This window comes from Balaenoptera ricei, chromosome 1 (genome assembly GCF_028023285.1).
Source record: "Balaenoptera ricei isolate mBalRic1 chromosome 1, mBalRic1.hap2, whole genome shotgun sequence".
Taxonomy (NCBI): domain Eukaryota; kingdom Metazoa; phylum Chordata; class Mammalia; order Artiodactyla; family Balaenopteridae; genus Balaenoptera; species Balaenoptera ricei.
Window position 1 is genome coordinate 12,021,796 of NC_082639.1, and position 17,452 is coordinate 12,039,247.

A 17,452-nucleotide genomic window follows, 5' to 3' on the forward strand; every position below is an offset into this window, starting at 1 on the left:
AAGCTCACATAGTTTTTGGAATGTTTGGATAGAAATAAATAGAATGTTTGCTCCTCTGTCTTCTGAAGGTCCCTGAGTAGTATCACACTCTTATTTCTCTTTATAATTCCTGCTCTGTCCCAGATATACCTGGTTTAGACTTCGCAGTGTTCACATTTGACACTCTGAAAGTGAGTTGGCACGAGAATCATTCTAGTACTGAAATCCTCAAGATTGAATTGTGCTTTTAAGAATCACCTGAGGAACTTACTGAAAATACACATTCCTGGGTTTATCCCAAGGATGGTATCCAGAATCTGCATGCTTAGGAAACATCCCAGGTGACTTTAGGGCAAGTGATAGAGAGAACACACTTGGAGAAACTATTCTAGAGTTCTGAACCCACTGAGAATAAAGATACATAAATGTCCTTCAGTCTTGAGCACTAACTCAGCCCTTATGTGGTACTTAAATAAAAATATTGAATTACAGTACACATATTTTGTTAAGAACATGCCTACCTCTTATCCTGATGCTATGATGTTAAATTGTCCACCATGATGAGAATGGTTCTTGTATAAAGTCTATAAATATAAGACAAACCCAAGCTTAAGGACCTGATTTTGTTGTGTCCTGTTTAGATTTGTGTTCTCTGATAATTTAGTGGCCTTTGTAACCTGCTAATTAATCTTTTTTCCTTTCACTGTTGTTCTATATAGAGAAAAGTGGTAAAGAAACTACCTCACTGGGAATGTCATCATTACCAACTTCAGATGGATTTAACCATCAAGCCCATCCTTCAGGACAGAGTCCTGAGATCGGTAATCCTTCAAGTCTTGCTCACTCTGTCTCTGCTTCCGTCTGCCCTGTTGAGCCCAGCGACCCAGACAGCACTGAACCTAAAGCTCTGAAGGCTTTGAAGGCTTCAGCTGAATTCCAGGTAACCTCTGAAAAGAAAGAACATCTTCCTCTGCAGGATCTTTCTGATTGTGCTTCTTCAGCAGACAGTGCTCCAGCAGACCCGAGTCCAGCTATGCCTTTGCAGAATTCACTCGAAGAAGCCATTGTTGCAGATAATCTAGAGAAATCTGCTGAAGGAAGCACCCAGGGCCTCACATCTCATCTCCACACAAGACAGGAAGTTAGTTTATCTGTCACTAGGATGCAAGAACCACAGAGGCTAAAAGATGAAAAGGGTTGGCATCCAGAATATCAGGACCTGAGTCAAGCGAGTGGCCTTCAGCAGCATGAAGAACCAAGGAATGAACAGCATGAGGTTATACAACAGAATGCTCTACATGACCGAGAACATCTCTGTAACACAGGGGACCTTGAACTTCTTGGAGAAAGGCAACAGGATCAACAAAGAAGTATTGGTTCGGAAGCTACAATGAAAGGAGACAGGCTACAGCAGGCTGTGGACCTTTCGGGTACAGAGAAAAATATTCTACCTTCAGGATGCTTTGGCTGCTCAAGTTCAGAAACACTTATGGAAGTAGATATAGTTGAAGAGTCCCTAGCTGCTGTGCTTAATTCAGCAGGTGGTCAGAATACCAGTGTCAGGAACATCGGTGCATCTGATCTCACCTTAGATAATCCCCTGATGGAAGTAGAAACATCAAAATGTAACCCTTCCTCTGAAATTTTGAGTAATTCCATTTCCACTCAGGATTTACAGCTTCCAGAAAGTAATGTTGAAATGTCTGGAACAAGTAAAGAATACGGGAATTGCCCCTCCTCTTTAATAAGTCTCTGTGGCAGTTGTCAGCCATCTGTAGAGTCCACAGAGGAATCTTGCTCATCTGTAACGGCAGCCTTGAAGGAACTTCATGAACTTTTGGTCATTAGTAGTAAACCAGCTTCAGAAAACACATCGGAAGAAGTTATCTGTCAATCAGAGACAGTAACTGAGAGCCAAACAGGTATTAAGGACCTTTCTGAGAGATGGACCCAAAATGAGCATCTTACAGCTACCCAGGGTGAACACTGTTCACAGGTCTCCTTTCATCAGGCCGTATCTGTAACAGTGAAGACAGAAGAATTAACATACACTTCAACTGACACTGGAGTAGAAGATGTAGAAAATACTAACTTCAGGGGTCCAGGTGATGGCGTATTAACTGATAAGGAAGGTGTCCCCAAGCCTAAGGAGTCAATAAATGAGAGCAGTTCTGTCACTGAAGCCTCAGCTGAAACGTCCAACCAACTACATTGCACCTTTGGTGTAGAAATTTCACCCGGACTTTTAGCAGGTGAGGAGGATGCACTCAGTCAGACTTCTGAGCAAACTGAGTCCTTGTCATCCAGTTTCACATTGGTTAAAGATTTGGGTCAGGGCACACAGAATCCAGTGACAGACAGGCCTGAGACTAGAGAAAATATCTGTTCTGAAGCTGCAGGGCCACTTCTAGAATTTGTACCACCTACCAGCCAGCCATCATCAAGTCCCTCCTTTCTTGCACCATTAATTTTTCCTGCTGCGGACATTAACCGGATTCTCCGTGCCGGCTTTACTTTGCAGGAAGCTCTTGGGGCTTTGCATCGAGTTGGTGGAAATGCAGACCTTGCACTTCTTGTTTTGCTAGCAAAGAACATTGTAGTTCCTACATAACCATGGAAAAGTGGGCTAGACCATACTCCATTCCCTTAAAAAAAAGCTATATATCTACACATACACACTCACCACATACACGTATATGTAGAAACCTGCAAGCAGAATGTTGAGCCAGATTTTTTTTAAAGATTTTTTTCGGCCAAAGTAATTTATGATCTCTTGTCTGATGAATTTGTCTATTTGTTAAAATTTGGGCCTTTTTAAATGTATTGGCAGTATGTGCATACAGAAGCTTTTTATTAACATTAAGATGATGTATTCTGGAATAAAATTGGTGGTTTTGTGTATAGCATACCATTTTAGAATGAGAGTGAATGCTTTAAAAAGCAGAAGCCGTGAGAAATCCCACCACCCATGCAGCTAAAAACAGATCAACTTCATAATTTGGCTGTTTCTGTGCTGTAGGCAAGGTATGGCTTGTTGACTCAATTTTTGGTTTACAAACTTGATTACATGGTTTGGTGTTTGGAATCATACTTAGTGCTTTATGTATTATGATTCGTCAGTTGTAACAGGAAATTGAAGAATATCTCCTAGAGTGGTATGTTTTTATTCGTGTGGTTAGGATTTGACATTTTAATGGGATGAGTTGGGAGGGTTTAAAACTTGGGCTGCTTTGTACATCACAGGCTGCTGCGTGGATTGCCAGATATCTTGGGTGGGATACTGTGAGGGAATTAACATTAGAGTGAACCATGGTGCTACCCAGATTTAAAAAAAGAGAGAAAAAACTGTAATTCCGTTTGCAAATGTCATGGTGATGTTTCAAGAACTGTGAGTGAAAAATAATGGCCTAAACACTGGAATTAACTAGTGACTGGGTTTGGTAGCGTCTCACTGATCACAACTCAACCCTTAATGACTAATGATGAACTTATGTTCGGCTAGTGGGTTGATTGCCAGCAGTTTATTTCCTTTCCAAACTCATCTTCTTCTAGGAAGTTCTTCTAAAGCTCAGTTTGAGCTGTGATCTGAGTGAAATATTCAAGTGTGATAAATAACCCTGTCACTGGTTTATCTTGGTGCTTGGAATGGTCAGTGTATTTGGTGAGTGTCTTTCATGGCAGTGGAAATAGTAATTGGAGTTTCTGACTCAAGTGGCCTTGGTAGAGTTTTCCATCCCTTTCTTTCCTCAGGAGTTTCTTTTTTTAAGCAAGGTTCGTCATATTTGTGTTTACACATGTCAAGTTAGAGTGGGGCATAGTATATAGATGTATTTATTGTGGCCTTTTTTTATATGAGGACTAGCCCTTGGAAATCATTGTCCTGTGGGCCCCACTGTGCAATAATTCTACTGGGTAGATTTTAGATACTTTTTTTCGTGGAAAATAAACCCTCTTATGTACCTAGCAGGAATCTGAAATCTTGGTTTTATTGAAGAGAATTTTGAGAATGATAATTCCCTATTCCAGGTTATAATTTGCAATGTGTTTGAAACAGAAGCTTCAAAAGGGTGATTTGTGAACTTTTAACTTTAAGTGATTTTTGTCTAAAGTCTTACTCTCTTTAAAAGCTTATTCTTTCTGTCAAAATTCACGTCATTGAGCACAATCAAAATGGAGGCTCATATCTCAGGAGTTCTAAAATTTTTGATTTGGGGGCACTTAGACATTTCTTTTACCCTATTCCATGTTCTTTCTTTTAGCTGTGAGGTTTGTATGTGTGTTAGGAGCCTGAGTGATATGATGGAAAGTTGCATAGATTCCTCATGACCCTCTGAAGTTAGGGAATGGTTGACAGAAAGAGTTGTAGTTTACTGTGTTCAGAAGGGCGCTCAGAACAAGTTAGCCAGATTGTCTTTAAAGTGTTCTTTTAGACAATCATGTGCTGTAGATCCTTTTGCCTGCCCTACACCAAAGATGTAAGATGCACTAGGAACCTGCTGATAGGATTTCTGTCAACTGACTCTTAGAGCTGTGACTGTAATTAAGTAGTGGTGCTATGATTGAAGCAAAATTTAGTAGCAATGCAATGGGCCCCTGATTTGCGTTATGGGTATGCTTGGGAATTTATTCTAAGCTTATAAATCTTCAGGGTCACAAAGTGGGATGAGTGTAGGGTTACAAAGTGGGGTGAGTCTATGACAGTAGACTCCTCCAAAAAGGCCTTCTTGTGTGAAGATGGGCCTCAGAGTTTTCTGTACTAGCAGTTCCTCTGGCTACTGTTCAGAGGCTTGGCCACTGAATTTTCACAATGTGGAGATTTGGGAGTCAGTCCCAGGTGGGATATAGAATATCAATCTGGAAAAGGTTTCGTTACGATAGCTTTTATTGTATGTATATGTATATTTATTTCTAGGAGAAAATTGGATAGGCCTATCGTTGTACATGTATTCTTACTTATTAGGAATACTTTGAGCTTAACCCACTTGCCAAATATCCTTGTCCTTTTTCATCATTTATCTTTCAACTTATAATTGCTTTTGATTTTTTAAATCTTCCTGTCCATCGTTTGTATGAAAGTAAAGTTGTTGACATTGTCAAGATTTTGAATCATTTTTAAATTTAGCAGTTGTAAAACACAAAAGGAATTCAGGAACATGACACTAGTGAACCTTCGTTTTCAATTTTTATTCAGAGTGCAGAAATTAGAGATTAACTTCTCCAAGAATAAGATAAAATCATTGTGAACTCCTCTGGTTGCCAACAGAACTGATAATGGCCAGCCGTAACCAGTAATGGGCTGCTTTACTGGATAGCTCCTTTGCCATAACCGGTAATGGACAGCCTTGTGGTCAGCAGGTACCTCCAAGGGTGGTATCTGTTTATCCACCAAAGAGAGGAGAAGATTTACCTGTATGACTTCTGCAGTTTCCCTTTGGTTGGTTCCTGTGTATAAGAATGTGCTTGGTAACCAGACAGCTATACCTAGGCTATAGATTTTGCCGTTGCAGCTGGTAAGAATTACTTCCACTCGTACCTCTTTAGGCATCCAGACATCAGCCAATAGCCTTCATCCCACAGTTTGGGCTTTAGCCATTAACATATAAAGATTACCAGTTGCAATGGGAACTACATAGATGGTGAGTGTGTATGAAAACTGTTCTGCCTTGCAGCCTACAGAACTTTCCAGAGCTCCTTGTCTCCATATATACTGAAGGGAGACACACACCTTGTATTTTTTTCCCAGAGCATTTCTCCAGTAAGAGAGTTACATGGAAAGATATATGAGACTTTGTGTCACTGATTCTATGATAACCAGCTAAGGTGGAATCTGCCTGTTTTTCCCTTAGCACAGCTTACTATCCCTAGTAAAAGCCATAAAAATTTAGTTGGTTTAACCATCAGTTCATGTGTATATATACATGTGTGATAGACAGATAATCCTACAGTTAATTTTACATAGATTAAAAAGCAAACAATTTTTATATCTACAGATGTAGTCTTCAGTTATGGTGGTTTTTATGTATATAAAAAACAGCCTTGCAAGTAACTGGCCAGAAGAGTTGCAGTACATTCTGATTTCCTTTTCCTATCTCTTTGCCACCTGCAGAGAGTATAAGCAGGATAATTGAACTGCTGCGTATTTCAAACTTGTTATCAGTGGTAACATATCATAAGAGAAGCTAACTGGATTATGCATTCTCTAGCACAGATACCAAAAAGCCAAATATCTCCTTTGAATTTGGTGACTTAGTGTAGTCCGCGGCTGAACTAGAAAGAGACAGAGTTCTCAAGAGTTCCCTTCCGAGAAGATGAATGTTAACTTAGTTCTGTGAAATAAAAATAGCTTTCTTTTTGAAAGATTTAAAAACGCCAATTCCTGTTAACAACAAAGTAAACGCAAAGCATGTCCTTGAGAACCAGAGATGTAAAATCATGGCTCAAATTCTCTACCTTTGTGGTCCCTCGGTAGATGTTACTAGGAGTTCACTGAGTAAATCAAAGAACTTAGGGGAGGAACCTTTGATATGCTTGATTTTCTCTTGTGCCTTAGTTTCTCCAAATAGCAGAGGCATGAAATTTGGGTGGGGAATAAAAGTGGAAGGAGGGGGGCAGCGGGGAAGTCTGAAAACAGCTCTCCTGGAGATAGGCATGCATGGAGTGGTCCTAAGGCTCACCTTTATTGTTGGTTGAGAATTGTCCTGCACCAAATCATTAGATTTCCCCAGGTAGAAGGATTATGACATGGCTTTTTTGTATCAGCTATACCCCAAAAAATGGTTTCTAAGTGTTTATTATGTTCTTTGTTGCACTGTCAGTATTGTGGTGAAGGCAGAGCAAAAGTTCAAGAAAATCTTATATTACGGGAAACGTTTACTCTCTTGAAGGCTATGCAGTTTGAATCTTTGAATAAGAGTTCATTATTCATTCAAACATTAAGTGCCTGTGTGCCAGGTACTGGTGAGCACTGGGGATACAGGAGTGACTAAAACAGACTGGAAGCTGCTCTTGTGAAGCTTTCAGTCTAGTAAAGAGACATGAAACAAATTTTAGCTTCAAGTGCAAGATCTATTTTTGCCTATTAGCATCATTTATTTTAAAAGTCATACTAGGATGATTTGGTTCAAATTCAGAGAAAACTGGGAAAATCAGGCTCAAAATGGAATTAGATGCTGTGAACCTAAAACTGCTCTAAAAAAAATATTTTTAAAAAAATGGACTCGGAGAAACCAACAAAAAATGTTCTAACATTTGGTAGAAGCACTTGAAGAGATCAAGGATTCAGAAATCAATGTATACTGTTGGTGGAGGGGGAATTGGGCAGGATAGAAGTGCAAGTGCAAGTAAATGGAAGATGACCTAATATGCACCAGTGACAGTCAACTTTTCCTTCCATCAGGACCTCCTTCCATGCAGGGTAGAAATACGGAGTGTGCTGCGGCATCCTTCCCACTCCCCCTCTGAGCACGGCTGCTCTGGAATACTAACCATCTGGGCCAACAGGACTTAGCAGAGGATTCTGGAAGATTTGCTGTTTTAAAGCAGCTGAGTGCAAGATGTGAAAATAGGAATCAAGAGCAGAAAATGTAGCAAGCAGTGGTTCTGGGACTGGATGGTGGGCAAAATTTATTTACAAGAAGATTCAAGGCTCTACCAAATGTTTCTACAGGACAGCTCCATCAAAAGGACATTCTTTAACCCATTATTTAAAACATCACCACGTATGTAGTAATCCTGAAGGATACAGGTAGAATTTCTGGACCTTAACTGCTAGTGACTTCTGAGGTTTACAGTTAGAAAACTCTCACAGGTTTATCTGTTATGTATTGGTGATTGGTAATCTAGACACTCTGGGGGCTGTGAAAGGTGAGAAGATATAGCAGATAAGTTTCAGAGCACAATTTTAGGGAATGAAAGCTACAGAGAAAATGGTGCAAGGGCATAGGAGTTAGAGGATATTTCTTTTACCTAAAAAAAGTTAAGCAAACTACAGAAGACTTGGGGTGGGGGTGTGGAATACAGAATTAGAATAATTTTTACAGAATTATATTTCTTTGAATACGTACCATAGGAAGGTTTTCATTAGCTGACTTGGGGAAGGGGCATGCTGGTATATTTTTTTCCTGGGAAGATGCATGACTAATAAATTATTTTGTTTACCATGAGTTTGTTTTACATACAACTTTGAATGATGCATCAGTGACTTAAAGAAAGGTAGACCTCTGTAATTTCCTATCAGAGGCAGTCACATCAGTTTGTTTCTAGATTCCTTTGGTCTGAGATTACCTGATGCTAATTAGACTTCTTTTTCTTTCCCTGAAGGCCCCACAGCTTTGAGTTTATGCTTCCCATCTGAGACCTTTCCCTCTGAATGATAATATTTCCATTCTCTATTCTCCTGATCATCCTTTCGAAATAGTTCTGGTGATATACTCAGATCAGTGTATTTGCTTTTTTTTACTATGCGCTTACAATGAACATTGACTTGCCCATTTTTATTCAAAATTTTATTTCCATGGCAAGTTGGGCTAATGGGCTTTGCACTCAAGTAAGGTTTGTTTACCAGTTTTGTAGCCATATTTGGCAAATTTTAGCAAATAGAAACCCCTCTTTTCCCCTTTGTTCTTGCAATTGTACTTTTATTGCTTTCCTGATTTTTCTTTAAGCTTTGAGACTACTGCATCTTACAAGAACAACTAGGCAGGTTGGCAAAATAGGCTTGCCAATCAGTAGCTCTTTTACTCCCATAACGCTTTGGTTTTGAGAGTTGGGAAAACTCTGAGAACTTAAGGGAACCAAACTCAGGAATCCCACAGTTGGTTGCATTGTGCCATTGGTTTAGGGGCTAGACATAGGACCTCTCTGCAGCTGAGTGAACTAGGTGCGTTTGGGTTTGAGTTTTTGTCAGATAATGAAATGTAAGTCAGCCCTAAGTAATCAAAACACTTTATTTTATTTTTCTTTTTTTTAATAGGAACTTTCTGAAGAAAAAGTGATGTGTAAAACATTTGATATTTAAGACAATAAAGTTTTTATCATAAACTCTCGTTTGATCAGTTTCTTTTCAATTGAGATGGTTGGTTACTTTTGTCCTTGTCTCTGTCTCCCTGCCCTTTAAATAACTTATACCCAGGCACTGTGACTTGTGGCCATGAGCCTAAATGCCGGAAGAAGTGGGCATCTCCAAGCCATTAGTCACCTCCAGATAAACACTGCAGGAGGACATGGCCATCTGCTGATGTGAAATGTGTGCATTTGGTGACTGCACGAGCAGTAGATGCACAGCAATAGAAACAACACTGGCGACAGGGTACTGGGGTTCAGACTAGTCCCTAGAGCTAGGCTGCTCGGGTGTGAATTCCAGCTTTGCCACTTGCTAGCTGTGTGACTTTGGGTAACTTCCCTAAACTTTCTGTGCCTCAGTTTCCCTGTCTATAAAATGGGGGACTATTGGGGTGGTCGTAGGGGTTTGTGAGTAAGTGGGAAACACCCTGGGATGTTAACTAGTGTGGAGTTACTGCTTTGTGCATGAGTTTGTGCTGTGGGGCCTTTATTTGAAAGGATTTCCAATGTACATGGATCAGCTTGTATATACAGGGAGTAGTTTGAACAAATCCCCCCGTGTTCTGTTATCTTTCCTTGCCTATATAAAAAGAATGCTGAGAGCAAAGCCTACTTCTAGTTGGAGGTAAGAAGTACCAATTATTTTACCATTGTTCAGATCTCAATCTTTTGGTAATCAGTTCACTTGAAATGAGATTTCTAGTACTTGTTAGAGTGGTAGGAAATTGTGAGACGTTAGTTATCGGTGGAAAGAATTCCGGGTCCTTGGCACAGAGAAAGGGGAATTCACTGCATCTTTATTTAAAAAAAAAAAAAAAAAAAGGTTTAAAAAGTATCAGGGAAATAAATGCATTGGGGGGTTTATGGCAGGAATCTAGGTATCTACAGCTTGGAGGAGGAAAATTTAAGAAAAGGGTAGGATATACATTTAAAAATAGAAATACAGAGAAATGGGAAAAAAGTTCAAAAAAGAACATAGTTCTAAATTTCAGAATGTGAATTAAGCAGAACATATTGCCATCTTACATAAAAGTGCTAAACTGTCACCAGATACTGCTTCCCTGTTCAGAACTATTAGTGTTCTAATGGGATTAACCAACTAACTATACCAGTCCTTAACTATGGATTTTTGTCCTAAAGAAAAAAAAAAATTAGAGCTAGGGTGGCTAGGTTCCTCCTAGAAAGTTACTAAAAGCCAACATTTTCCCTTTTCGACTCCAGATACCTGAAGTTGAAGTTCCCTGAGCCAGAAATACTTCACTGCCCCAACCTGCTCCTCTGTGCCTTTCCCTGAGAAGTAAATGGCAACTTCACCCTTCCAGTTGTTCAGTCAAATCTTGACTCCTTTCTTTCATGGCTACGTCAACCCATCCTAAATCCTGTTGGCTCCACTTCAAAATATATTCGAAATCTGATCCTTTCTAGAACCGTGGTCAAGGCACCATCACCTCTCACCTGGGTTATCGCATTAAGTCTCCTTGCTCCTGCCCTTGTCTACATAATGTTCTAAGCACAACAGCCAGCATGATTCTGTTAAATCCGATCACACCTCTCCTTAAAACCCTTCAGTGGGCCCCCATCTCACTCAGGGTGAAAGCCAAAGCCCTTATAATGCCTCCAAGACCCCTGTGTACCTCTCTGCCTTCACCTCCTGCCTGCCTCCCCCTCACTCACTAAGCCACCCTGAACTCCTTATTCCTCGAGTTCACCATGCTCTCTCTCTTCAGGGCCTTTGTATTTGCTATTTCCTTGGTCTGCAATGTTCTTTTCCCCCCCGAACAGCTTCATGGGTTTTTCTTTCACTTCCTTTAGGTCTTTACTCAAATACCACCTCAGTAAGGCCTTCTCTGTCTGCTTTATCTTTGTCACTTCCCTTCATTTTTCTGCTTAACACCTACACTACCTACCATACTCTGCATTTCACTTCTGTCTCTTAATTATTATCTTTCTCCCCCATTAAAATGTAAGCTCCATGAGAGTAGGGATTTATGTCTCCTTTTCACTGCTATCTCCCAGTGCTTATAACTTTGCCTTGTGCATACTAGGCCCTCAGATATGTATTGAAGTAATAAATCTGTGAGCAGCGTTATGCTTACACAGTTTATCATCTCAAAGGCCCATAAGTAGAGTGACAAACGGCCTGAAACCCAGCCAGGTCACTGAGGTCAGTTTTCAGGTTTAGGGATTCTAGCCCAGGATGACTGTTGACCTTGAGTTTAACGTGGATTTTAAAAGACAGATGACAAAGAATTCCCTGGCTGTCCAGTGGTTAAGACTCGGCACTTTCACTGCCGTGGGCCTGGGTTCAATCGCTGGTCGGAGAATTAAGATCCTGCAAGCTGTGTGGTGCGGCCAAAGCATAATTAAAAAAAAAAAAAAATTTTTAAAAGGCGGATGACATTCTGAGGTTAGTAAGTTTGCAGGCTTCCATGTGAGCTAGTACTTTTTATCAGACCCACATCTAAGACTAATTCGGGACGTTGGCAAACAGCACCTCTCTGCTAATGGTTATACAGACTTAGGCCATAATTCCTCATCCATTGTCTTCCTAGAATAGAAAAGGCCCAAATCAGATGTAAAGAGAAGCAGCCTTATATTTGGCTCTAGTTCTCTTTCTGTTCTTTTACTTCTAAGGCCAGCTAAAAATTTTTCTGCATCCCTATTGAATTAAAAATTAATCAGGGACTTCCCTGGTGGCGCAGTGGTTAAGAATCCGCCTGCCAATGCAGGGGACACGGTATCGAACCCTGGTCCAGGAAGATCCCACATGCGGTGGAGCAACTAAGCCTGTGTGCCACAACTACTAAGCATGTGCTCTGGAGCCCGTGAGCCACAACTACTGAGCCCACACGCCGCAACTACTGAAGCCCGCGCACCTAGAGCCCGTACTCCGCAACAAGAGAAGCCACCACAATGAGAAGCCCACGCGCCGCAAAGTAGCCCCCGCTCGCCGCAACTAGAGAAAGCCCGCCGCAGCAACAAAGACCCAACGCAGCCAAAAAATAAATAAATTTATTAAAAAAAAAATTAATCAGAAGATACTAACTCAATAAACATTGAGTATCATGTGCCAGACACTGAGTTGGTGCTGTGAATGCAGCATTGCATGAACTAAGCAAAGGTGCATATTCCTGTGAAGCTTATGTTCTAGCAGTCTCTCTGAAGACTGACAACAGACAAGAAAATGCAGAAAGTAATACATTCTACAAGGAAAATTTAGTAGGTCGGTGTGCTATAAGGGATTAGAGGCTATTTAAATGTGGAGTAATGAAGGAGAAAGGTCTTCTGAGAAGCTAACATTTAAACTGAGACCTGGCTGGCTAGGCTCCTACCAGGTAAGGATTTGGGGTGCACTGTATCAGGCTAGGCTGAGGGAACAAAGAGGCCAAAAATTTCAATAATTTATTACAAAGTTTTTATCTTGCCTATGCTATATAGTCCAAGACAAGTGTTCCTCGTTGATAGGTCTCCTCCAGGCAGTATTCAGGGAACCAGCCTCTTCTCATTTTGTAAGTCTGACATCCCCTTTGCTTCATCCTGCCTGGTGGAAGAAGAGCCAGCATGGAGGAGGAATACCCACTGGCTTAACAGTCCAGCCTGGAAGTGGATCACTTTATTTCTGTTCACGTGCCGTTGGCGAGAACGTGATAATGTAGCCAGGCCTGCTGCAAAGAAGGCTGGGAAATACAGTCTAGCACTGCCTGGCCACAGAGCTGTCACTGTGGAGCGAGCAGATTTTGGTGAACGGCTAGAGGCTTCTGCCGCCCTGGGGAAGAGCTTTCCCAGCAGAGGCCCTCAGATGTGAACACAAGCTTGTTTAAGGAACAGAAGGTTGGTGGGAGCTGGCACAAACCAGCGGACAGATTAGGAGATGAGTCAGGCGGAGAGGCTGAACCAGATCAGCTCTGGCCTCGGAGGCCAGAGAAGAGTATGGATGTCATTCCAGATGCTCTGACAGGAAGCTGTTGGAGCCTTTGAAGCAGGGAGGTTGAATGATATCCCAATTTTCACCAACCCATCTTGCTGGCTGGACAATAAGGAGGAAGGAACTGGACGTTCAACATTTTAAAATAAAATCCCCTAGATTAAAGCTGCCTTGTTTTGGTTTCCCCAGTCCTGGAGTTACAGATTGTCGGCATTTGCAGGTGCCGGAGTTAAGGTGTGGGAGCCTGGACCATTGCTGTTTTGTACAATCAGCCCCTCCTCCCTCCCCTTCTCAGATGCAGAGCAGCTTCACAAGGCTGATGGCCAAGGAAATATTTACTCCCTCCTCTGGAACTATAAATATATTTGCCTTGAGTTGGGGGGAGGGGAGGAATTAGTCCCTTAAACCATCCTCCACTTCCAATTATCTTTTTCTTTTTTTCTTTTTCTTTGGCTGCGTTGGGTCTTTGTTGCTGCGTGTGGGCTTTTTCTAGTTGTGGCTAGCGGGGGCTAGTCTTCATTGCGGTGCACAGGCTTCTCATTGCGGTGGCTTGTCTTTGTTGCAGAGCACGGGCTCTAGGCACGTGGGCTTCAGTAGTGGCAGCATTAGGGCTCAGTAGTTGTGGCTCACAGGCTCTAGAGCACAAGCTCAGTAGTTAGGGTGCACGGGTTTAGTTGTTCCGTGGCATGTGGGATCTTCCCGGACCAGGGATCGAACCTGTGTCCCCTGCATTGGCAGGCAGATTCTTAACCACCGTGCCACCAGGGAAGTCCTCCAATTATCTTTTAAGATGAAGTTGCCGGAATTTGTTCTTATTTTTTTCCTCTCTGTGGCAGTACACACCTTTGGAAAGAAGAGTAGAGGAGACCTGGTGGGCCAGGTCTGTGGTAGTTTTACGACCTTACCTGCCTTCCCTACTTCTTCCTTCATCTGATAGTGTTCAGCCGTAGGAGACTTAGGTGTGGACAATATTTAAAAAAAAAAAAAAAGATCATTTTTCCTGTGTCACTGGTTTGGAAACTAAGACAGATTTGTCCGAGGCCCTAGAGTGACTCAGTAGAGGATCTTGATGCCTCAGAGTCTCGTGCACTTTCCACATGATCAGCAAAGTCTTGTGCAATAAATGAATAGGTTTCAATTTTGAACTTAATGACTCCCAATACCCAGATTGATGGGCACTCTGTTTTTTTCTCTTTCTTTTTCTTGTTTATTTATTTATTTATTTAATTTTTGTCTGTGTTGGTTCTTTGGTGCTGTGCACAGGCTTTCTCTAGTTGCGGTGAGCGGGGGCACTCTTCATTGCAGTGCACGGGCTTCTCACTGCGGTGGCTTCTCTTGTTGCAGAGCACGGGCTCTAGGCTCGCAGGCCTCAGTAGTTGCAGCACACAGGCTCAGTAGTTGTGGTTCGCGGGCTCTAGAGTGTAGGCTCAGTAGTTGTGGCGCATGGGCTTAATTGCTCCACGGCATGTGGGATCTTCCCAGACCAGGGCTCAAACCTGTGTCCCCTGCATTGGCAGGCAGATTCTTAACCACTGCGCCACCAGGGAAGTCCCGTCTTTTTCTTGTTTTTGATAGGCGGGGATGGATTCCATATTTGAGCTCTGGGCCTGGGGCAATTATCTGCACATGAACACACACACTGGGCCCCCTCCCCTTCCCTGCAAGAAGTCTTGTGAGACTAAAATATATCTCACTTCTCCCACCCACTCACATACCTATGCAAACCTTAGGAATTTGCTAGGTAGTGAGACCATAAGTTCCTCCTGAATTGTAAAAAGTTGAATCTGACCATCCCCCAATGCGTGAAGATAGAAACAACATGGCAGAAATGCCACCATCTTGCATCACACCTGTTAATCACAAGTGATAATAACACCTGTTGAAGCTGTCTTGTGCCCAAGCCATTTATAGGAAGGTGGTGACCAGCAGAAGACGCTGCCCAGAAGATGGCTTGCTATTAACAGCAGGGAGGAATCACAAAGCTAGTTTGTTCCACTTTGGGTTGAATGGATTCTCAGAAGCTGGAGTTGCATCAGCTAAGTTGGGGCCTGTAGACACCCTGTCTGGGTGGAGTGGGAAGGGAGTGCACCAAAGCTGTTAGACCAACCGGTCATTCAAGCCGGCTTTCCTCCTGCTTGCCACAAACACCTTTGGACACCAGGCTATTTTTTCCGAATTCAAAGTAACGTGTCCTTTGCCTTCAGCCTTTTCTCTACCTGTCCAGTGACTGCAGCCTCAATCCCCACCTGTCCTTCTGCCCTCTGCCTGGCTCCACAGAGGCGGTTATCTCCTATTTGCCTGAACTCAGTAATATTATTAGTTTTTAAATTATTTATTTTGGCTGCGCCGGGTCTTAGTTGTGGCATGTGGGCTTCTTAGTCGTGGCATGCAGGCTTCTTAGTTGCGGCATGCGGACTCTTAGTAGCGGCATGCATGTGGGATCTAGTTCCCTGACCAGGGATCGAACCCAGGGCCCCTGAATTGGGAGCATGGAGTCTTAACCAATGGACCAGCAGGGAAGTCCCAAGAATTGTTATTTGAGGATACATGAGACAAATGTATGGAAAGCACTTAGTTCAGTTCATGGCGCATAGTCAATACTCAACACATCATTATCATCATCATTGGTACTAAGAACTCTTGCCCTTGATCATGATCCTGGGTGGTAATAGAATGCAGCAATCTGTTTCTCCTTCCTTTTCCTGACACATACTTTTGTTCCCTTATCCAGTCACGTAAAAACAAAAAATAACTACTACCATCTTGGGTCTTTCCTGGGAAACTGAGGGATGGGGAGGTATCTTTCTGGTGTGTATAGGGTGGGGTCCATCTAGGATAAGCTGTACAATCGGTGTTTCAGATCAGTGCTGGGTTGACTGGGTCTGGGAGGCTGAGGGAGGGGTAGTCTGAGCAGAGAAGAGGAGACACTGGGGAGCTATAGCTGAGAATTGGGGTATCTTTTTTTTTTTAATAAATTTTATTTATTTACTTATTTATTTATGGCTGCATTGGGTCTTTGTTGCTGTGCATGTGCTTTCTCTAGTTGCGAAGAGCGGGGGCACCTCTTCGTTGCGGACCACAGGCTCTAGGCGTGCGGGCTTCAGTAGTTGCAGTGCGTGGGCTTCTCACTGCAGTGTTTTTTCTTGTTGCAGAGCACAGGCTCTAGGCACATGGGCTTCAGTAGTTGTGGCACGTGGGCTCAGTAGTTGTGGTGCAAGGGCTTAGTTGCTCCGCAGCATGTGGGATCTTCCCCGGCCAGGGCTCAAACCCGTGTCCCCTGCATTGGCAGGCAGATTCTCAACCACTGCGCCACCAGGGAAGCCCGGCAGGCGGATTCTTAACCACTGCAACACCAGGGAAGCCCAGAATTGGGGTATCTTAAGAATAAAAAGGACGACGATCATTTTACAATATATACATATACTGAATCATATCATGCACCTGAAACTAATATGTTATATGACTCTATCTCAACTTTTAAAAAGCGGAAAAAAATAAATACAATGATATATATTGACAAAAAAAAAAAAAGGAATAGAAAGGAGGGACTAATGGATGTATCAGGTATATACTTATTTGGGAACCAAATGAGTAAGTGAGCCAGGCAGGAGACTGAGAACTTTAAGTGGCTTCAAAACATGGTGAAATTTGGGGAGAGTGTTGTGTGGGGAGAAGGGGAATTGTTACGGTGGGTTTCAGGGCTGAGGCAGTGGGGGGCCCTCAGGATATGTGGACCAGCTGAAGAAGTGGTATCAGGGTGAGAATTGGCAGGGGCATCAGGACCTGATGAAGGTGAGGCGAAGAGGGTGTGTTTTGGAGGTGGGGAGGGGTACCGAGGACCCGGAGTGGCCTGAAAGTTTGGGACGGGGAGGTGAGGGTGGGGAACCGAGGAGTGGAGTGGCCAGGTCCTCTGGGCTGGTGAGGGCCAGGCTGGCCGGTGGGGACCAGTCGGCTGGGGTCTATGGGCAGGTCCGGGAGGGGGTCTCTGCGCTGCCAAAAGCCAAGGGGCCTGAGAGCCGGAGTCTGAGCATTGAGGGGTCTCGGGGACCTCGGGGCTAAGGAAGGGGGCGCTACCGATGGAGTCTGGGCCGTGGGGGTCTCCGAGAGGCGAGGTGTCCAGATCCCTGGGGTCCGAGGGGGCCTCCGGGGGCCCCGAGCGGAGCGGAGGAGGGCCTCCAGGGTCTCTAAGAAAGGCCGGGGCACCTGGGTCTGAGGGCCGACGGCGTCTCGGGGTCCCGGCTCTACGGGCGCGGGCGCGGGCGCGGCGCCGGCGTCCCAGCCAGACCGCCGGCCTTGGCGCCGCCCCGCCTGACATCAGTTCCTGCCGCCGCCGCCGCCGCCGCGCACAGCCCGCAGCCTCTTTCCCCGCCGGCCGCGCTCCGGAGCCGCCGGGCCGCGGCGGAGCGAGGGGCCGGGCGAGGCGAGGGCCGGGCGGCGGGCGCCGGGCCCCGCGGCCGGCACGACGGAGCCCCCGTACGGCCGGCGGCA

General features: G+C 43.7%; 1 protein-coding gene across 6 annotated transcripts in view; it reads left to right on the forward strand.

Annotated features, from left to right (window-relative positions):
- Positions 1–9,018, forward strand: part of DDI2 (DNA damage inducible 1 homolog 2) — a 42,932-nt gene extending 33,914 nt beyond the window's left edge. For 4 of the 6 annotated variants that reach the window (XM_059913931.1, XM_059913941.1, XM_059913960.1 and 1 more), the window contains one exon: positions 699–7,469. In XM_059913931.1, coding sequence (XP_059769914.1) covers positions 699–2,590 — 1,892 coding nt within the window. In that variant the 3' untranslated portion in view covers positions 2,591–7,469. Of the gene's footprint in view, positions 1–698 lie in introns of all 6 variants that reach the window. The other 2 variants (XM_059913950.1, XM_059913976.1) reach the window with 2 other exon arrangements.
- The last annotated feature ends 8,434 nt before the right edge of the window (positions 9,019–17,452 follow it).